General features: G+C 46.6%; 2 protein-coding genes across 2 annotated transcripts in view; both read right to left on the minus strand.

The window, feature by feature from the left end:
• Nucleotides 1–226: 226 nt before the first annotated feature.
• Nucleotides 227–22,286, minus strand: part of LOC114361822 (mediator of RNA polymerase II transcription subunit 13-like) — a 28,986-nt gene continuing 6,926 nt past the window's right edge. Inside the window, exons 8-27 of the mRNA XM_028317011.1 lie at nucleotides 21,643–21,822; nucleotides 20,974–21,185; nucleotides 19,807–19,938; nucleotides 19,142–19,331; nucleotides 17,908–18,066; nucleotides 16,845–17,300; nucleotides 15,783–16,002; nucleotides 15,505–15,579; nucleotides 15,267–15,407; nucleotides 14,927–15,093; nucleotides 14,045–14,274; nucleotides 12,609–12,754; nucleotides 11,480–11,757; nucleotides 10,814–10,884; nucleotides 10,117–10,262; nucleotides 9,265–9,542; nucleotides 8,649–8,900; nucleotides 6,277–6,527; nucleotides 5,615–5,768; nucleotides 227–3,359 (exon numbers count right to left, since the gene is read on the minus strand). Of these exons, the coding sequence (XP_028172812.1) occupies nucleotides 5,636–5,768; nucleotides 6,277–6,527; nucleotides 8,649–8,900; nucleotides 9,265–9,542; nucleotides 10,117–10,262; nucleotides 10,814–10,884; nucleotides 11,480–11,757; nucleotides 12,609–12,754; nucleotides 14,045–14,274; nucleotides 14,927–15,093; nucleotides 15,267–15,407; nucleotides 15,505–15,579; nucleotides 15,783–16,002; nucleotides 16,845–17,300; nucleotides 17,908–18,066; nucleotides 19,142–19,331; nucleotides 19,807–19,938; nucleotides 20,974–21,185; nucleotides 21,643–21,822 (3,717 nt within the window). The 3' untranslated portion in view covers nucleotides 227–3,359; nucleotides 5,615–5,635. The remainder of the gene's footprint in view (nucleotides 3,360–5,614; nucleotides 5,769–6,276; nucleotides 6,528–8,648; nucleotides 8,901–9,264; nucleotides 9,543–10,116; nucleotides 10,263–10,813; nucleotides 10,885–11,479; nucleotides 11,758–12,608; nucleotides 12,755–14,044; nucleotides 14,275–14,926; nucleotides 15,094–15,266; nucleotides 15,408–15,504; nucleotides 15,580–15,782; nucleotides 16,003–16,844; nucleotides 17,301–17,907; nucleotides 18,067–19,141; nucleotides 19,332–19,806; nucleotides 19,939–20,973; nucleotides 21,186–21,642; nucleotides 21,823–22,286) is intronic.
• LOC114361833 (mediator of RNA polymerase II transcription subunit 13-like) lies at nucleotides 1,048–5,613 on the minus strand. The gene is made up of 4 exons (XM_028317033.1): nucleotides 5,586–5,613; nucleotides 4,775–5,025; nucleotides 3,436–3,589; nucleotides 1,048–3,380 (listed from the first exon to the last, which is right to left on the minus strand). The coding sequence occupies exons 2-3, from the start codon at nucleotides 4,978–4,980 to the stop codon at nucleotides 3,457–3,459; spliced, it is 339 nt and encodes a 112-aa protein (XP_028172834.1). The 5' UTR covers nucleotides 4,981–5,025; nucleotides 5,586–5,613; the 3' UTR covers nucleotides 1,048–3,380; nucleotides 3,436–3,456.

Below are 22,286 nucleotides of genomic sequence, written 5' to 3' on the forward strand. Positions count from 1 at the left end.
GAGGTAGTTTAGAGCCAGGAGAAGGACATAGGATACTTTTTATCCAAACGAAATAAAAAAAAAGTCTGCTTATTTATTGCCATTAAGGCGGAACAAAGTTCGCCGGGTCAGCTAGTTAAGCATAAAATGAAACAATGCTTTTAAATATGTAATATTTTATTCATAATTATTATTACCTATTTTCACAGTTATTTATAAAGTTATATTAATATCAAGTATTACACTAAGTTTGTTTTATGAATTTCTAATGATTGCTCCGTTTAGAAAATTTGATTTCCATCAATCATCAGATTTGACCGCTTACAACTAATATTTGACAAAATGGTGTGGTCTATTTACAGTACAATCCCAATTCCCTAAAAAAATTGACAAATTCACAATAACAAAAAGAGGTCAAAAACGAAACTCTAAAATAATTCATTCAACTACAAACCTCACCTAACAACTGTACAAAATATTACGAGTGGTTTCTTTAAAACGTGCTCCATTATACATCGGCAATGTGGGCAAATAATTACGTCGATCCTATATACAAAATGTCGTTTACAAAAACAAAATATAAACTATATACAACATCATTAAATATTCTCAAATGCTGTAACACATTTAAAACATTTCATATTCAACTAGGCGTAATTCAGTTAATTGGCGGCCGGACCGCTGGCGCTGGCAAACCAATCTTTAGACACTAAGCAACAAAACGGGACTTCACATTACTTGAACCAATTTAGATTTCGGTAAATTTGTTCAGCTCGATAAGCCGACTTCCGACTCCCACCGACTGGGCGCGGAAACAAGGATCACGTCGACCGGCGAGTAACGCGTCGGACATATTTACACGCTTGCACGGCACACCTCCCTACTTACGCTTTAATAATATATTAAAATAGAAAATTTTATATAACTACCAAACTGTCGGAGATTCGGCGAATCAACATCGCCGTCGCGGCGGTCGCTCCGTTACATCTTTATAAAACGACGACGTCTAATTATACAAACGCTACTCAAACATGATCTAGGGGGCTCTCTTTACAACTATTTATCTAAACGTAAACTATTGGTGTTACTTATTATAGCATTAAACCAGAGGTTTGTTTGTCATAAGATAATCTAGCATTTCTGTGTATAAGACCGTCTGCGAGCCCGCTGCCCGTTGTGCCCTCGGGACGCTGTACTGTACATGAACGAATTACCCAGCTGCTAAGTCAAAATGGTCAATTCGTCTAATATAATTGTCACTAATTTGTAAACCTACGTGATTGCGAATACGAATAAAGCTCGAAATTAAAACGATAAAAGTTCCATGGATTCGAAGTAAAAATCTTATAAAAATAATACACTTTAATGAGTAAAACGAATGTCAACGATGATTATTTTGTATTTTGTAGTATAACGCGATGGCGAAATGAGAACCCTGTCAAACGAGATGGTCTGTGGAGTCCTATTCAATAAAGATGTTAAAATATCTAAAAACACTACACATAGCTAACTCCTTTGGTAATTCATACCGGTTTATTACAATAACGTAAAATAAAATTATATATTACATTATACATAGCACAACAACGTAATAGTAATATTAAAACTTCAGTAGATAACTTGTGACGTATGTCCGCCGGAACTACGACTCGACTACTCTATGCAGTGTCGCACTACACATACATACTGATAACATCTATGAGAATGCTTTGAGATGTTGATAAAAACAAAATAAATAGGGCGTGTACGGCGCATAAACGGATGAGTCAAAAAAAATATTTTTAAATTCAGCAAAGATATAACAATACCTGTTCTGAGCTATAAAGCTTCAGGGCAGTTTATGAGAATGCCAGGACTTAATTGTCAATAACAATTGTATGTTAAAAATATTCCGTACAAAATGTATGCGTAGTTGAGCTGTTAAAGCAGATCATATCACCTGCCATGATTGAGTAAAAACATTCTAAAACACTAAAAGGTTAAAAATAATACATAAATTCTTCAGTTTAAGAGATTGATACAATAAAATTAACAGATGGGCTTTAAAATGGCTATCAAACATGATCTTACACTACACAAAGCTTGTAATGTTAAATTAATTTTCACTGCTCCATAAAAATACCATAAAATGGGTACTAGTCTACACAAAATGAGGTTCATGATAATTTCAAATGGAGAGATCAGGAAGTATTAACGTATAGAAAGACAGAGTGGAAGTTGTTCCTTTAGTAGAAACTTCAATTAATGAAAATGAAATGCCCTTTAATGAGAAATAATCTCATGCCAAATTGGACCTCCAAGTGTCATATCAAACTATAACAAACTAGTATACCCGGCTTATCTAGCAATTTTAAAAATTTTCTATATAATATATAAATAGTTGATATTTGATGGATTCCATTGTGGTAACATCTCGTCTGGTCATTCACCTATCTACTTACTAAAAGTTGCTCGTAAAAGTAAAATTCATCAGAGAAACTATAATACATACAAGTATATCGGATTATTATCAAGATAAAAATATTACAAAATGCATCGGTTACACGCGCTATCACTATTTTCCTAGTCGTGCGATCGGGCACTTTCAGCGACAACTTGTAGTAACTAGAGCACTAGGCAGAGTGACCGCGACGCCACTGGTCACCGCCGCAGTCGAGGTTCGACGCGACTATCTTTGGATGAGACGCCAACACCGGGCGACGGCCCGTCCTATATTAATTTACCTAAGTACCGGCCGGCCGGCGCCGCCCCGGGCCGCGCTCGTGGTCAAACAATAAATAATGAAAATAAATAATAATTTAACAGGAGCCGCGCGGTCGTCGGGGGCCGGCCGGCGCGGCGCAGCCGGCGGCGACGGCTCGAAACGTTTCGAGCCACTTTCGCCGCTAACTGTACTGCACGTGCACAACAATTCTAGCCTAACGAACAGGTACGAGCGCAGTCACGCGTAACCATGAAACCCGCCGCCGTTCCACTCACTGTCTCTTGCACTACGTTACACTTCACGCACAAACTGAACACCACGCCGCACTGATATTATAAGACACCATTACTCGTTGTAGATTTGCACTTGCGATCACTTGAAGATTGCACTAAGTGATCTGGTAGTAAAGATGGCGCCACTAATGGTAGGATAGATGCCACTTATTCAACGGGTAGTAGCACTAGACGTCGCCGCTTTCTGTTGGGCAAGTATTTGGAGCCATAGATCACTTTATTGCAGAGGCAGGCAGTCGTAGTGTTGTCTGTAGAGCTGACGGCACAGCGCACGCCAACTGACAGCCTTTTTTGAAACCAGTATGGTCACTAGGCAGCCGTAGCGCTTGCTGTGTTAATTGCGCGCCAGCTCCTTATTCCGGCGCGGTGTTATATTCCGGCGCGGTGTTATATTCCGGCGGCGGCGGCGNCGGTGTTATATTCCGGCGCGGTGTTATATTCCGGCGTGGTGTTATATTCCGGCGGCGACGTGGGAGGCGGCTAGCCGAGCGCGGCGGCGGTGTGGTAGAGCTGCATGAGCACCTGCACGTGCAGCGGCAGGCAGGAGCGCCGGTCGTGCGTGCTGCCATCCAGCGCCAGCCACGATAGCGCGTTGTAGCCTTCCAGCACGTATCTGCAAGCGTAAATGTGTTTTAGTACATTACATAACCAATTTTTTTAATATAAAAATAAAAGGGTTTTTGTGGCGGTCAAGCTGTAGATCCTGGGCTACACAGGAGTTGCAGTGGTGGGGACGAGAGGTGGGAATTACATAACCAAATAAATGTGTCAGAAATATCGCTCTGTCCAGATTGTCTAAAAGCCTAAACGTAAATGTGTTTTAGTACATTACATAACCAATTTTTTTAATATAAAAATATACATAACAGGGTTAATAAAAGGGTTTTTGTGGCGGTCAAGTTGTAGATCCTGGCTACACAGGAGTTGCAGTGGCGGGAACGAGAGGTGGGAATTACATAACCAAATAAATGTGTCAGAAATATCACTCTGTCCAGATTGTCTAAAAGCCTAAACAGTGTCATTCCAATTTTTTTTTATCCACAACGAGGAAGCTCTTGGCCTGTATCTCACCTGATGGTAAGTGACGATCAGGCCGAAGGTTTTGAAAGGAAGGAATAATTTGTTGTTTGACTATCCATTTTAGTAGTAAACACGTACTTATTCATCATCATTTCAGCCATAGGACGTCCACTGCTGAATATATAGATAGGCCTGCCCCTATAATTTCCACGTTGTTCGATTGGTAGCAACCTGCATCCAGCGCTTCCCTGCTACCTTTACGATGTCGTCGGTCGTCCCACGCTGCGTTTCCCGGTACGCGGCCTCCATTCCAGAACCTTGCTGCCGCATCGGCCGTCAGTTCTGCGTACTATGTGCCCTGCCCATTGCCACTTCAGCTTGCTAATCCGTCGGGCTATGTCAGCGACTTTAGTTCGTTTACGGATCTCCTCACGTTACGAAACACGTACTTATTACAGCTACATAAGTGCTGCATCCGAATAATAAATAGTACGCACCTCAGTGGTGGTCTGCGAGTCCAGCGGGTGCCCGTTGTGGTTGTGCCGCAGAGACAGCGAGTACATCTCATCTGATCGAAGATCGTAATTATGTTGCTGTCGCGCTCGCACACTCACTTCGGGCGCCCGTCGCACAGTCGCGACAGCAATATAATTACGCGCGAGCGATAAGGATGGGTAGCTTGGGGTCATTGGACGGGATTCTACGTGCTCACGGACCAGGCTTTAGATGCAGCGCGTTCTTGAGGAAGGCGGCATGTTGTCTGTAAGGCTACACGCACCTCAGCACGTCGGTGGTGGTCTGCGAGTCCAGCGGGTGCCCGTTGTGGTTGTGCCGCAGAGACAGCGAGTACATTTCATCGGACTGGAGGCTTCCGGCGTGCAAATGCAGTGCGTTCTTCAGGAAGGCGGGACATGCGTCTCGCAGGTGGGCACAGCCCGCCCACCACCACGCCGGCATCCCACCCAGCGGCGCCGTCGACACCATGTAGCCTAGGGCTAAAGGCTGCTGCAGTACTGTGCCCACTTGCTCCTGGAAGAAGAGAAGGGTTTTGTTATTGGGTGAAGATATAATTGTAACTAATGAGGATTTATACTTGATCAATGAAAAAATTGATTTATACATGAAAAAAAGTTGCATAAATGGTTCATCTGGGTGAATTAATTCCTAGGTGAACAAAAGCGACCGCTTTAGTCGACTCAATTCACCTGGAAAATGAAACTGGATAAAATGAGGACACTAAAAATCCACTTTGTTCATCCAGGTGAATAATCTACAACTGAAGCTACTCAATTTGGTTGATAATGACAGTTTAACTATTCCTTGGGACAAACTTGTCTTTTACTGGTTGAGTCTGTATCGGCGGTCAAGCTGTAGATCCTGGCTACACAAGAGTTGCAGCGGTGGGAATTCTCCCGTATTTTTATAAATAACTTGAAAAAATCGAACTGCTTAAGACGGAAATTGAACCCACGACCTTCCACTTGCCGGGCGACTGCTCTTCCAACTGAGCTACATAGACACTGGATGAACCCGTCGAAACTTACTTCTCCTCTCGGTCGGCGCGGGGAGCCTGGGCCGCGTGCACTCACCGCGGCGGCGTCGTCCTGGTGGTGGTAGNCGGCGGCGGCGTGGGAGGCGGCTATCCGAGCGCGGCGGCGGTGTGGTACAGCTGCATGAGCACCTGCACGTGCAACGGCAGGCAGGAGCGCCGGTCGTGCGTGCTGCCGTCCAGCGCCAGCCACGATAGCGCGTTGTAGCCTTCCAGCACGTATCTGCAAGCGTAAATGTGTTTTTAGTACATTACATAATGGTTTACACTAGAATCAACAGAAGATGAATGCAGAAACTTTTACACAAGACACGTAGGAAGAAAATCAAGGTATCTTACGTAGGCTTAATTTCCTTTCAAATTCAAATATTTTATTCAATACATAGACCCTTTCCAGGGCTCTTTCACACGTCCAAAATATACATAGCTTGCCCTACTACTTCGGGACAACATATTGACTGGTGCTGAGAAGAAATGGCGGAAGAAATCAGTCACCTTTGTCAGCCTCTTTTTTAATAAAATACAGTAATTTATAGTTTACATGACACGCAATAAATGCGAGCTAGGCAGGTAAAATCCACACATTCTTGTCATTTAAATAATCGTTTACTTTATTTATAGTATCCTTTTTTCATAAGAACTTTCTTTCTTTTACGCCCAGCGCGTTCATGCAGCGTACATGCAGCGCGTTCTTGAGGAAGGCGGCATGTTGTCTGTAAGGCTACACGCACCTCAGCACGTCGGTGGTGGTCTGCGAGTCCAGCGGGTGCCCGTTGTGGTTGTGCCGCAGAGACAGCGAGTACATTTCATCGGACTGGAGGCTTCCGGCGTGTAGATGCAGCGCGTTCTTGAGGAAGGCCGGGCAGGCGTCTCGCAGGTGGGCACAGCCCGCCCACCACCACGCCGGCATCCCGCCCAGCGGCGCCGTCGACACCATGTAGCCGAGGGCTAAAGGCTGCTGCAGTACTGTGCCCACTTGCTCCTGGAAGAAGAGAAGGGCTTTATTATTGGGTGAAGATATAATTGTAACATCTAAAGATTTATACTTGATTAGTGAAAAAAAGGGTGAACTAATTCCTAGGTGTACAAAAGCGACCGCTTTAGTCGACTCAATTCACCTGGAAAATGAAACTGGATGAAATGAGGACACAAAAAAATCGACTTTGTTCACCCAGGTGAATAATCTACAACTGAAGCTACTCATTTTGGTTGACAATGACAGTTTAACTTTCACCTGGGGCACACTTGGCCTTCACTGGTTGAGTTTGTATCGGCGGTCAAGCTGTAGATACTGGCTACACAGGAGTTGCAGCGGTGGGAATAATCCCGTATTTTTATAAATAACTTGAAAAAATCGAACTGCCTAAGACGGAAATTGAACCCACGACCTTCCACTTGCCGGGCGATTGCTCTTCCAACTGAGCTACATAGACACTGGATGAACCCGTCGAAACTTACTTCTCCTCTCGGTCGGGCGGGGAGCCTGGGCCGCGTGCACTCACCGCGGCGGCGTCGTCCTGTAGGCCTAAGATGCGCGCATCGACAATGACATGATATGATATGACAATATTCGATCACGTAGATAATTTTATCGTTTTCCCTAACATGGGACCATCGACAGAGAAGTCTATGGACCCGCTATCGCGTGATAACCCAATTGTTGCCATATTAAGAAAAATTAGCGTTATTATGTTGGCCAACCTTGAAATATTTTAGCTCATTCGTTCAATCTCGTTCATTTCTGCTATTAATTCGNTATAATATTGATGATCAACATTTTGTATGTAAACTTAAAATACAAATAGGATTAAGTAAATGTTTCTATTTATGTAATTGTAATAATTGTGTTTAAATAATATTCTTTCTTTTTTCAGACAGTGGATGAAGAAGTGTGGGATTATGAGTGATTATTTCATTCTAAAGCAGACATAAGCAAGTCTCGCTCACTGTCATGAAAATTCACAATAACAATCAGCAAATAACTTCAAGGATACTGGCTAGGCTAACCAATTCATGGAATTCTGTTAGTGTTTGAAATTATCAATAGCTATTGTAAAACAAAAGTTTTCCAAATAAAGATTTTGTAAATAATGGTTGAATTATTTTGAAATTACACTGCAATAATGAATTTATTGCCTGGTTGGTAGCGGCCTGCGTGATGTTGTCGGTCCACCTTTGATGATGAATGTACAAGATTATCATCCTGTCACATTAAAGCCCTTAAAAAAGTTCAAACGGAGGAATTAGATTTATAGTAATGTGGAATGTATGTATGGTATCACCGTCAAGTTATAAAATTAGTAAAATTCATTTATTCTCATTGTTATTATAGCAATTTTTTATTGATTACATATCCCACCCAATGCTAATTTCTGACAATGACCTTGCCACTGTTTGAAAATAATATAGACATAAGAAGCTCGGTCCCCACATTCCGCCCCATTTTCAATATTTTTTACAAGATTATGCACACATGACAGTAGGTACTTAAATCAAGCTAAACACACTGTGGGGTATCTCACGTCATTTGCAACTTAATATTTGTCTGATGTACTGTTGTTGACTGCCTACCTAAGTAGGTAAGTAAGTAATGGTTATTTTACAAGGTAGGTAATGTAATAATTAAATGTGGGTGGGACTGTGGGAGCACTTAGATTTTGCAATTAATGATTATAAACTGTCGCAAGATTCGCCTCACATCCATTGCAATAATTACAAAATGCTGCTTCTGATAAACTTGAACTCTTGAACTCTTGAACTAAAACTCAATCTCCACCTAGAAGTAAAAGTATCACAAAGGTGCTAGATTCCTTTCTTTGAATTTTTCTAGCCTCAAATTAATCGTAAAATGTCATTTACCATTGTAAATGATAAATAAATAGAGTTAAAGTAGCTTGCAAAAAAGTTAATCTCCTATCGTCTTGCTATCGTGGGCAAGGATCGAGGACGATAAAAACACCACATCCTATCCTATCGTGATGTCAAAATATGATATAGTTAGCGCTTCATGTTAGGGCTTGCCAGGTTTATCGTGGTGGTGGCTGGCGGGCGGGGAGCCGGGCTCCTCTCGGTCGGGCGGGGAGCCTGGGCCGCGTGCACTCACCGCGGCGGCGTCGTCCTGGTGGTGGTAGTGGTGGTGGTGGCTGGCGGGCGGGGAGCCGGGCTCCTCGAGGTCGGGGCGGCGCGGGGAGGCCCGCGGGGAGCCCTGCGGCCACATGTTGTTGAACATGTCCCCGATGAGCAGCTCGGCCATGTTGTCCTCGCCCATGTCCTCGTCGGCCATGTCCACGTCCAGGAACATCATGTCGTTTTCCACGCCGTTCGCCATCGGCTGCTCGAACGGCATCGGGTTTGACTGGAATGAAACATTTTATGTTAGAAAATTTGAAATTGAAAGTTGCAATATGATGCTGATCTTCTTCCTCGCTACTCTTTTGGCATAGTGTTCATGGTCGTCACATATAGTTTGGTGGCAATAAGCTTCACAGTCGGTCGCCATTCCCTCCGTATTGCAGCCTTTCTTGTAAAGTTGTACATCGGTTATGGTTTTGACTTGATCGGTCCCACGTATGGGCGACCTGTCGCGCGCTCTTATGCCTTCAACTTTAACCTGCACAAGTTACAAGCTAAACAGATGTGTCATACTTTAGACGAAGAAAGAAACACTGTTTGAATGAATTAAATGATAAGCTGAACTCCATAAAATTGTAAATGCGTACCTGTGTGGTAGCCGAAGTGGGGAAGACGAGTATATGCGTGGCGGAGACGTCTCGCGGCGTGTGCAGGTGCGACTGGATGGATGCCTGGCTGAAGCGCTCGTCGGGCGTGAAGCGGTCCGCCATGAGCCGCAGGCACGAGTCGGGCTCGGTAGACACCAGGCACGCCGACACGATGGCCGGCACGCCGCTTGGTGCTAGGACCGCGCACGCGCCGCATAACTCGCGGAGAACTGATGACGCTCGGACGAGGTTCTTGCGAGATAGTAGCCAGCTCCAGCCTGGTAATGAAGTAAGAGTTCATTGACTTTGCTGCTTTGTTCGTATAGAACGCACATTAAGCTGATAATCACGTGGCGTGTGAGTAAAAAATGTAGTCTGATATAGCGCGGACGAGGTTCTTGCGAGATAGTAGCCAGCTCCAGCCTGGTGAAAAATCACGGGTTCATTGACTTTGCTGCTTCGTTCAAATAAGCTGTTATCACTGTTACACCTTACGTAATTGTAATAAAAGCTGTTTTGGCAAAAATATTCTCATGTTATTTTTTAGCGGGTTAAATCGGGTGGCTTTTGGATATGACGTCACCGACAGTCTCCGTGACATTACATTGAGTTTAGACGACATACACATAAATGTAAATAAATAATAATTATGTATTTACATTTAGTTTATGTAAATACATAATTATTATTTGATTAGTGACTCGGAATTTCATCGGGATTTACACCACAAACCAAGTAACACATTTTAATTCCAAATAAACAAATAACACACGAATTGAATACCAATCTTCGTACATCGTATTGTTGTGTATTACGGTGAAGCTATTGACAAATAGAACGAGTGTGCATTACCTTTGAGCTCGCCGTGCCCGATGCGGCCCACGCGGCCCACGACGAGGCGCCAGGGCTGCGCCGCGTGGCTCATGACGCCGAGCGTAAAATCCATCAGCTTCCGCAGCCCTAGCCGCCGCGCTGGCCCGCCGCGTCGCAACCGAGACCTGCGCAAACATTATATTACGTTAATATATTAATTACATTTTAAAGTCTCAAATATTCTCAAAAAAGCAATGGCGTTTTGGATTTCCAATAAAACATGAGAATGAGCAAAGCGGGTTTACTCTGCTATCCAAAGAATCCCTCTCACATAAAGCGAGATGCCAGAGATTGACCCGAAAATACGCTAATGGCGTGGGCAATAACCCCAGCAAAAATGATCAGACCAGACCAACTCCTTCTGATGTAAAAGATCAGTGTCTAGCACCATGGCCTCATCGATCACTAGCTATTGAAAGCAGTGTCTAGTTTCAACATTATCGTCTGGTCAGCATGACCAAATTTTTTGTCTTTGTCGTGTTCCTAAAGTGAAGACTAAATGACTAAAGCCCGGTCTGTGTTGCAGTCGCGCTCGCACAGTCGCGACAGCAATATAATTACGCGCGAGCGATAAGGATGGGTAGCTTGGGGTCATTGGACAAAATTCTACGTGCTCGCAGACCAGACTATAGAATGAGTGGAGTTTAAACGACCTGATGATCACTATCACCAGTACCTGNTGACAATGTCCTTTGGATTAGCAAGTTGTAATATGGTGCTGATGAGGATCTTCTTCCTCGCTACACTCTTGGCAGAGTAGTCATGGTCGTCACATCTGGTTTGGTTCTCTCGTATTGCATTTGCAGCCTTTCTTGTACATCATTGAGTGCGGTTTTGACCTGATCGGTCCAACGCATGAGCGATCTTCTTCTTATTCGTTACGCTCTTGACACAGCGGTCGTGGTCACGTTAAGGCGTTGGCGCCTGGCGAATGTGCGACCTGCCAGGCGTTGTTGTGCCTTCCACCTCCCCCTGCACGACAAATCGTTAAACAAAACTGTGTCGTCTCCACGTGTGACAAAGAGCGCGAGATCACAACTTTGGATGACGGAAGAAAGACATTATTTGATGCAAAGTTCAGATGACAAAATGACCCCTGACCTGAACCATAAAGGCGTGTCGTAAACATACATCCTAAGGGCTATATTTCACCGGGACACCACCAACCAGTCGCCGCTACCAACAAAATGTATACAGCTCTATAGAGATTTACTCACCTGGTGTCCGTTTGGTTGCGCAAAGCTGTATTCATTTTGTTGGTAGCGGCGACTGGTTGCGCCGCCATGGTGTCCCGATGAAATATAGACCTAAGTTAAACTCAATAAGATTGTAATATTTGTACCTGCGTGGTAGCCGAAGTGGGGAAGACGAGTATATGCGTGGCGGAGACGTCTCGCGGCGTGTGCAGATGCGACTGGATGGAGGCCTGGCTGAAGCGCTCGTCGGGCGTGAAGCGGTCCGCCATGAGGCGCAGGCACGAGTCGGGCTCCGTGGACACGAGACACGCCGACACGATGGCTGGCACGCCGCTGGGAGCTAACACCGCGCACGCGCCGCATAGCTCGCGGAGAACTGATGACGCGCGGACGAGGTTCTTGCGAGATAGAAGCCAGCTCCAGCCTGGTGAAGAATCACGGGTTCATTGACTTTGCTAATGAGGGTTTTCGCGTATGAAAGATCCGCTAGATTTCGGGACGTGGATGTGGGGTCTGACTGCTGCGTAATTGGTGGATTTTGACATATCTGTCAAGGTCATGTCAAATATAACCAATCATGCAGCATTTGGTCCTCGCATCTACGTATTGCCATCTGGCGGATTTTTCATACGCGAAAACCCTCATTTGTTGAAATAGAATGCACATTAAGCTGATAATCACGTGGCGTGTGAGTAAGAAATGTAGTCTGATATGCTGTCATAAGCAGCCTTTTAAGACAAATATCAAAGTATGACATACATTCAGAAGACGGTTTTAGATACGTCACCTGAACAGTCATATCATTTATCATTACATTATGTTTAGATGATATACACATGCATTTTACAGTCATAATGTATTATCTGTGCTTTGTGTTGTCATACTGGGTTTTCCCTTTTTGTAAATATGCATACCATACAGTAATAAATAAGAATAAGAATATTTTTATTGATGTAATACACTGTAACATTTTATATTGAAGCCCTGGCTCCTAAACTAGTGTAAACTGTATTTCAGGAGCCAGTGTCTTCCCAATAGGTGAATACAGACAGTTGTTAATATATATTTCCTTCTTTCATTTTGTCTATAACTTTATAAAGTAAAGCTAGAGACGTATTTTTATACCAAATACACAATATCGCACAAATCGTATAACTATCTCCATATGATAGGTGCAGAAACGTCTTGTATAAAAACATATAAAATACGTTACACAGGTAAATATTGTTAAAGCTGTAAATTAAATCAAGGTGTAAGAAATATTTGGGTGTTTACCTTTGAGCTCGCCGTGCCCGATGCGGCCCACGCGGCCCACGACGAGGCGCCAGGGCTGCGCCGCGTGGCTCATGACGCCGAGCGTAAAATCCATCAGCTTGCGCAGCCCTAGCCGCCGCGCCGGCCCGCCGCGTCGCAACCGCGACCTGCGCAAACATTATATTACGTTAATATTATTAACTAGCTGACCCGGCGAACTTCGTACCGCCTTAGCGTAGAGATTTTCTTAATATTTTTTTTCGTAAGAACCATCCTTGGACTTCCACAAACATTTAAAAAAAAGAATTATCGAAATCGGTTCAGCCGTTCACACGTGATGCCGTGACAACGCGAAACGGGTTTCATTTTTATATATATAGAAGATTACATTTTTAAGTCTCAAATACTCTTAGAAAAGCAATGGCGTTTTGGATTTCCAAGAAAAATGAGAGTGAGAATGAGAGAGCAAAGCGGGTTTACTCTGCTATCTAAAGTTTCGAATCCCTCTCACATAAAGCAAGTTTTTTTATGCATAACAAGGCAGTTATTTGACTACAATCGCACCTGATGTTAAGTGGGATGCAGTCTAGGATGGTACATAGTATCTGCCCTGTAAGTGCCTATTCACTCTCGCCTTGAAAAGGCCCGACTTATAGTCTTCGGAAAAGACAGACAGATGCCAGAGATTGACCCGAAAATACGTAAATGGCGTGGGCAATAGCCCCGCAGAAATGATCAGACCAGACTAACTCCTTCTGATGTAGAAGCCCAGTTCTCCACCATAGTCTAATCGATCACCAGCTATTGAAAACAGCGCTAAGTTGCCACATGTCGCCTCCCCAACTCCAGCATGGGAAATGTAGGCCAAATCTTTAATTTGCTTCTGGTAAGCTAAATAATATGCTTGTTACGATTGGGTTCCACTTCAGCTTGCTAATCCGTCGGGCTATGTCAGCGTCTTTAGTTCGTTTACAGATTTCCTCATTTCTGATTCGATCTCGCAAAGAAACACCAAGCATAGCCCTCTCCAAAGCACGCTGTGCAACTTTGAGCTTCTGTATACGTCATAGTACGCATAACTGACGGCCGATGGGGCAGCAAGGTTCTGGAATGGAGGCCGCGTACCGGAAAACGCAGCGTGGGACGTCCACCTACAAGGTGGACCGACGACATCGTAAAGGTAGCAGGGAGGCGCTGGACGCAGGCCGCTACCAATCGATCAACGTGGAAAACATTAGGGGTGGCCTATGTTCAGCAGTGGACGTCCTATGGCTGAAATGATGATGATGATGATGATGATTGGGTTCACCACAATAATCTAGGGTCGGCGGGGTTTGATTTTTCGTAACTCGGATCTGGATTCGGCCAGGGTCGGCAGGGTTTGATGCCGCGTTCCTCGGATCTGGATTCAACCTATCTTACCTAAAGCTATGGGCTATTAGCATTATTGTGAGTACCTGGGCGGCACGTGTATGTTGATGGCCACGGTGTCGAGCAGCTCGCCGCGCGCGTCGGTGGCGGCGGCCAGCAGCCAGCGCTGGTCGTGCGACAGGCAGTAGGCCAGGAACAGCACGGCGCCCTGCTCGCCGAGGCTCTGGCCCCACGTCTCCGCCACCTCCTTCAGCGCGCGCGGCGGCGCCAGCACCCACGCCGGCGAGAATAGCTTGTACGGCGCTCGGTTTTTTTCCTGTGCGAGATAGTAAAGTTGTTATGTAAATTGAAACTCTACGTAAAATTCTACGTCTGCGGACACGAAACTGGTGACGGCCGAGCGATGATCGATGAGGAATAGTATTGCGATCGCCGCCGCGCTTTTCGTGGGCGTCACCATATACTGTCATGTTGTATGCATCGCCCCACGCCGAGCCGCCCTGCTGTCACAATCGCTCGGCCCGTCGCCAGTTTCGTGCCCGCAAGTTCACATTAAACGAGTATTATGTAAAGGTCGGGCAACGAGAGTCGAGGCGAACTTGGTACTATACTAGCGTAATATTTCCATACAGGAACACATAACATTTAAGTGGAAAATCGCTAGCCACCTCATTCTTGCTAACATAACGAATGTGTACAAGCGAGACAAAAAGAGCTTCTCGGTCAAACAGGAGAATTCCTAGAGTTGGGTTACAAATCAATGAAGTTCTAAAATTAGAAGGAACATCCTATACTTACTTGTACAAGGAAATGAGTACAATGGGTCAATGGACCATTCTAATGGCCATCAAATATGGTAATCCTCATTTTTCTTTTGTTTTTAACTTGTTCACCCGTGACGTAGTTTTGACCCTTTCACAAATACATAGTGTAGTTGCCAAGAGGTGACAAAATAAAAGACAACTCACGTCCTTATTCCCTAGGAAGAGGTTGGCGTCGGCCGCGGTCCCGAAGCCGGTGAGCGACTTGCCGTTGGGCGTGTGCGCCAGCAGCCGGCGCGCGCCGCTGAACACGCTGAAGGCCAGCGCGCGCGCTTCAGTCCCGCCTCCCGCATAGAATGTAATAGTGGACACAACTCACGTCCTTATTCCCTAGGAAGAGGTTGGCGTCGGCCGCGGTCCCGAAGCCGGTGAGCGACTTGCCGTTGGGCGTGTGCGCCAGCAGCCGGCGCGCGCCGCTGAACACGCTGAAGGCCAGCGCGCGCGCTTCAGTCCCGCCTCCCGCATAGAATGTAATAGTGGACACAACTCACGTCCTTATTCCCTAGGAAGAGGTTGGCGTCGGCCGCGGTCCCGAAGCCGGTGAGCGACTTGCCGTTGGGCGTGTGCGCCAGCAGCCGGCGCGCGCCGCTGAACACGCTGAAGGCCAGCGCGCGCGCTTCAGTCCCGCCTCCCGCATAGAATGTAATAGTGGACACAACTCACGTCCTTATTCCCTAGGAAGAGGTTGGCGTCGGCCGCGGTCCCGAAGCCGGTGAGCGACTTGCCGTTGGGCGTGTGCGCCAGCAGCCGGCGCGCGCCGCTGAACACGCTGAAGGCCAGCGCGCGCGCTTCAGTCCCGCCTCCCGCATAGAATGTAATAGTGGACACAACTCACGTCCTTATTCCCTAGGAAGAGGTTGGCGTCGGCCGCGGTCCCGAAGCCGGTGAGCGACTTGCCGTTGGGCGTGTGCGCCAGCAGCCGGCGCGCGCCGCTGAACACGCTGAAGGCCAGCGCGCGCGCTTCAGTCCCGCCTCCCGCATAGAATGTAATAGTGGACACAACTCACGTCCTTATTCCCTAGGAAGAGGTTGGCGTCGGCCGCGGTCCCGAAGCCGGTGAGCGACTTGCCGTTGGGCGTGTGCGCCAGCAGCCGGCGCGCGCCGCTGAACACGCTGAAGGCCAGCGCGCGCGCTTCAGCCCCACCCCCCGCGCCCGCGGTCCCTTCGCCAGCTGCGCCCGCGCCCATACCCCACGCTTCGCAGATGCCTTCTAGCGAGATGATCTGTGGATAATGCGATGTATATTAATACCATCTTTTTGAGATAACGACATATCTAAATGTCTGGCAAAGTCTGGTCCCCGAGCATGTAGAATTTCGTCCAATGACCCCAAGCTAGCTATCCTTATCACTCGCGCGTAATTATATTGCTGTCGCGACTGTGCGACGGGCGGCAGCAGTGCGTGTGCGACAGCAATATAATTAATTACGTGCGATCGATAAGGATGGGTAGCTTGGGGTCATTGGACGAAATTCTACGTGCTCGGCGACCAAACTATAGATATGTGGTACAATTAGGGTAAAAACTTTAATTTTGTCAAATCGGCGAACGGCAAAACATGCCGTCAACTAAATTATAACAGTGAACAAGCGCTTCTTACTGGTTAAAAAAAAGTAACTCTTATCAAGTTTCCCAAAGGTGGTTTTGAGGTAGCATGTAGCAACAGTTCTTTTCCTGACATTAACGCCCGTATTCACAAATATTACTATGAGGTCTCATAGTGCGCGTGGACGCACAGGGTGACACACGAACCAATCACAGAGCTCTATTCAGCGCTGTGCGTTCGATTTGCTGCTTCACTTAAGCAAGTATCGTTTGTGAATATGGGCGTATTTGTTTTTACTTAGCACTAGACACTAAGCGAGATTTATAGCACATTGGGAGCCATGGGAAGCTCTTAGCTCTAACCTCAAGCGGTCGCATTTTGACCGCGTAACAATAAAATTGATTATCTATTTGTGTCACGATTCGCGAGGCTTGAAGGGCCACACCCATTCCGTAGCATCACTGATTATTCACATTTTTACTTACACCAGTCAAAATACATTGAACAGTAGTGACGTACCTTGATAAGAGGGTTATGGTGCGCCAGATGGTGATGCGCCCGCGCCGCTAGCCTTAACAACGCGTGTAGCGCAGCTGGCCTATGCGCGTGCGACGCCGGCGGCTCCACTAAATACAACACTAGCGCCGGCGGCCCGCTTTCATCCTCCTCGAAGGAGTTGACGCAACCCGTAGCGGACGCTGCGTTGGATTCTTCGTCCGTAGCGGTGGGCGTGGTCTGGTCGGACGCGGGCGGGCGCGGCGCTGGTGCCGCTGGCGTGAGGTTGACGGAAGCCAGTAGAGGCAGTAGTGTGGTTCGTAGCGCGTCGGCGTACGCTCGGAGGTAATCGCCGAGGCGGCCGGGCGGCGTGTCGCCGAGCCAGTCGTCGGTGCGCTCGCGGTCGCGATCCGGCGCCGCTCGGTAGATGCCGTCGCGCGCCACGCGGGAGAGCGGCCGGTGCCGGCCTAGACGACAAGCCTGCAAGTTTGATAAGATCTTTAAGCTATTATCATGTTTAGGTTCGCGTCTACACAGCGGTACTATTACGAGCTCGTAAAATGGCTCAGTACATACCATCACAAGTCTTAAATTCAGTCTAGCTTAAATGATATTTAATTGGGTTTAAATGTACAAATAGTTTCCATTGCTAGTCTCTACAGGCCGCTTGTACGTGTTAAGATAAGTCGCCGGGCCTATGCAAGAATTCGGGTCGTTTTTTTACATAAGCCGTGTACATTTCTCCGGCGCTGACTAAGAAATATTTCTTGTCTGCGCTAGAACGACATGCGGCGGACACGCTCTGTGACAAATGTTCGTACCTAGCTAGAGCCTAGGAAATTCTTGTTTTGTCTGCGGTAGACACGGTGAAATTTCTTAGCGTGTACAAGAAGCCTCAGGCGTACCTTACATACAATACATCATAGAAAACAGTGTTACGACAACACGTTGTCTGCTGCTGCCGAGTGTATTCGGCTGAGACTGCAACCACAACTCTAAGTTGCGGCGTGTTTTTTCTTATTTATGGCTTTCTCGGAAGGCGTGTTTACCATAGTGACTGTGCTGGAGGTGGAAGTAGGGATGTTACCTCGTAGGCGGCGGCCAGGTCGCGGAAGAAGGCGCGCGCGGGCTCGGCGAGCGCGTCGGGGTCGGCGCACAGCACGACGTACTGCACGTCGCGCGCGTACGCGTACGGCTCCAGCGCCAGCCGCTCCCAGTGCCGCAGCGCGTACGGCGACAGCGACACCTGAGGGAATCATTTATTACTTAGTTATTACATAATTAGTTCATATATTTATTTATTTATTTATTTTGGCTTTTCAACAATGAGTACACTATTAAAATTTAAAACACATAACCTAAATTACATGTATAAGTGCCCCATCACTTAAAGAAAAGCACTGCATCAGCTAAATAATTTGTATCTACGCAAAAAAAAAATGCAAATACTACCTACACTACAGTACAATCACAATATTTATGATCCATAATCTTTAAAAAACCACAATAATAGTCACCTGATAAGGAATCGGAGCTGTATATTTAATGTAAAAATGTAATCTGTAATGCTCACTCAACACAACTACTGCGACACAGGCCTGCGAGCCTAGTGCAAAAGCTGTGGTTCATTACATCACAGGAAATGATATTTGTGAATAAAGATTATTTATTTATTTATTATTTATTAGTATCCACTGCAGAAATACGACCGTCTCTGAGGTCATTACGGTTGTTGTTTAATATGTCGACTAATTTTGTACAAAAAACAACCAGCTCATTAATCCACCTAAGGGAATTTAGCACTTTAGTCTCCTCTGCAAAAGAACGACCCTCTCTAAGGCAATTACGATTTTTGTTTAATATATCGACTAATTTCGAAGTTAGTAGGGTGCAGTTGTCCGATATTAAAAAATATCTGACACTAAAACACATTGGTCCTTCGAGCCGGAATTTTCAAAAATCTCCACACCAACCATTACAGCTCCTATCACACCAGCCACTGACCCAGTCGCGCTCGAAGCCCACCAACATCAAACAACATAATGGTTCTTTGAGCCAGATTTTTTTATTAAAATAAATAAACAAAAAAAACACCACGCCCTATCAGCCACTGGAGCTGCTATCACAGCAGTTACTCCTAGTCACGCTCGTGGCCCACACATACAATATAATGGTCCTTCGAGCCGGATTTTTAACAAAATCTCAACACGCCAACATCAATTACTTACCCAAGTTACTCCTAGTCGCGCTCGTGGCCCACACAAACAACATAATGGTCCTTCGAGCCGGATATTTTTCACCAACTCCCTATCCACACTCACCCAGTCGCGCTCGTGGCCCACCAGCAGCGGCGGCACGGGCTGCGGCTCGCACAGGTCCTCGTTGCCGCGGCCGGCCAGGCGGTGGAACTGGCGCCACGTGAGCGGGCCCGTCACGCCGTCCCACATGCGAGCGCCGCAGCACCGCTTCTGGATCGCGTCTTGGAGCAGCGGCCGGAGGCGTCGCATCAATCTGGAAGTACATAAAACGTAATTAAAATTTCTTAGCAATTAGAGGCGCTTCTCATATACATTTAAAGTTAAAACATCTTGAAAAAAATCGAACCCACGACCTTTCTCTTGCCGGGCGACTGCTCTTCCAACTGAGCTACTTAGTCACTGGATGAATCCGTCGAAATTTTCAAGTGTAATAAGCTGTTACGGCCGCGTTTTATATCATCAATGTTGGGTAGTACTGGGTAGTGCATAAAACGGTTAACACAAGTCTACTATGCGTAGGCTGAGGGGTAAATAGTCGCTAAGCGTGAATTACTCTTTATTCTGCGAACGTGTTTAGCATATTTCGCGGAAAAACCACCTCAGTACTGATAAAATTCATACACGCAGTAAAAACAATTACAAAGTATATGCCGAACGAGCACCACTGGGTTCCTGAGACGATCAAGTAAACATAAACAGACACAGGTATATAAGGTATCGTATCTCACCTCACGACGTCTCTCGACGAGCGCGGCGCGCGCGCACCGATGAAGGGCCAGCGGTGCACCGCGCCCGCCGCGCCTGAGCCGCCACCCGCCGCCCGTAGCGCACGCGCCGCCGCCACACCGCCGTCAGAGTATCTGTAATAACACACATCTTGTAACATTTGCTTCCAATACCATGAGAGACAACTAAAATAGAAAGACAAATAAAATCATAACACGGTGTAAGTCTTAACGCGACGTTTATTAATGAGTTGACGTTTCGGCTGCTATGCTATAAACGTCGCGTTAAGATCAGTGTCTTCCTATTTTAGTTGAAATGGAACGCGAAAGTTTAAAATCTTATACAATGAGGGACACACTGCCGTAACATCGAAGTAACTATGTACACCAAACATACTGCCGTGCTAGCAATATCAGCAGTATCTCCAATGTTTTGCTGTTACAAAACACCTGTCAGCTCATCTGAAAAGCTTATTGTGGTTTTGCCAAAAAATGAAGTCATTGCTGATATTGCTAGCACGGAAACATGCGGAGTTTTATTTCTGTGACACATTTTTGGTTAATTTCTGTGATACAAATCGATGCAATATCACTCGCAAAACTGTTAGTTAATACTACTGAGATCACAAAGTTTAGTGGCACGGTGTTCTTCAGAGGGGAGCTTTCTATGCACTGATATTACTATAGCAGTGGGGCTACTCCCTCAAACATTATTCAAAATTTTGAAGGTATGAATCTCTCTTGTGCGATGCATATTGCTTCCATCTTGAACAACCGCTACAACCCGAAACGTTAGGGAAAGGCTCCTTAGCAGCCTGAAATCAAACACCTTGGTCCTTCGAGCCGGATTTTCAACGTGACTAAACAGGGCTGGTTACTTTGGTCCTTCAAGCCGGATTTTCAACGGGACTAAACAGGGCTGGTTACTTTGGTCCTTCGAGCCGGATTTTCAACGTGACTTAACAGGGCTGGTTACTTTGGTCCTTCGAGCCGGATTTTCAATGTGACTAAACCAGGCTGGTTACGCAGACTGTACTCACTCGAGCAGGTTGAGGCGCAGCTCGTCGGGCGGCGGCGGCTGCGCGGCGCGCTGGGCGGCGCGCGCGAGGGCGGAGGCGGCGCCGCCGGCGGGCGCGGCGCACTGCATGGGACGTGTGTGTGTGTACTCACTCGAGCAGGTTGAGGCGCAGCTCGTCGGGCGGCGGCGGCTGCGCGGCGCGCTGGGCGGCGCGCGCGAGGGCGGAGGCGGCGCCGCCGGCGGGCGCGGCGCACTGCATGGCCACCACGCCCGCCACGTCCGCCAGCCGCCCGCCCCCGCGCGCGCCGCCCGCCCCGAGCGCCCCTCCCGGTTCTGGCGCCAGACCCGTGATCTCCATTTCGTCCTGAAAGAGAAAAAAGAGTTTAGAAGACTGGATTGAAACCCAAATTAAATAACAACAATTTGTAGACAAATTTACACAAAACGGTAGAATATTTGTTACAAATTCGTGACAGATATTTCAAAATTGTCTAAATACAAATATTTAATTTTCTTTCAATGTCACTCGACTCAGGAGACTGGACGGGAAATTGAGCAGTCACGGTTGGGCACCGCAATAAAAACTGCAAGACATCTGAATGGTGACAGAGTGTATATCTGTTACACACTCATCATCAGGGCAAGCAGGAAGGCAGAGCTGGAGAATGCCACCGCCAATCATCTCGGCTGGAATCTGCGATCCCACATACACATTACAAAGCCCCACTCGTCTGTAGACGATATAAGGTGATTCGTCAGCTGCCCACCTGCAGGTGACATAAGGTGGTTAGTTAACCGACCACCAACCAACATCAACGTACCTCGTAGAAGAGGCCGGCGGTGTGCGCGCGGCGGCGGTTGACGACGGCGCTGAAGCCGCACGTGCAGCGCGCCGGCTCGTCGTCGGCGGCGCCGGGCGACGCGCCCGCGTCCCAGCGCGGCACGCCCGAGCAGCCCGCCAGGTACGTGGCCGCGTCCGCGCCGCGGATGTTGCCCACCACCTGGTACATAAGACAACTTGTTACCAACACTATCAACTGAAGTCCGGTCGCCGAGCAGATACAATTTCATCCAATGACCCCAAGCTACCCATCCTTATAGCTCACACGAATTATATTGCTGTCACGACTGTGCGACGGGCGGACGCAGTGAGTGTGTTCGACGACCGGACTTTATCAGACTTCTAAATTAAAAACACAAGCTGTTAAGAGTAAAAATTTAGTCACCATAATGTATTTTTACTGGCAAAAACTTTTCAGACAACAGTAAAAGGCTGGGGAAGACTTAAGGAATGTTTATGATTACTCTTTTGTGCTGTTTATTATCCAAAGTAACAGAAGACATGATCACAATCATTGCAACGTAACGTATCTTTTGGTCTTGTCACCATTGCATGCATTACTTGTTTGTGAAAAGATGTGTTGTTGGTAGATCTTTGTCAATAATAAATAAACGTAAATGATTT

The sequence above is a fragment of the Ostrinia furnacalis genome, unplaced genomic scaffold (genome assembly GCF_004193835.3).
Source record: "Ostrinia furnacalis isolate ACB-3 unplaced genomic scaffold, ASM419383v2 OfSCF6002, whole genome shotgun sequence".
Lineage (NCBI taxonomy): Eukaryota > Metazoa > Arthropoda > Insecta > Lepidoptera > Crambidae > Ostrinia > Ostrinia furnacalis.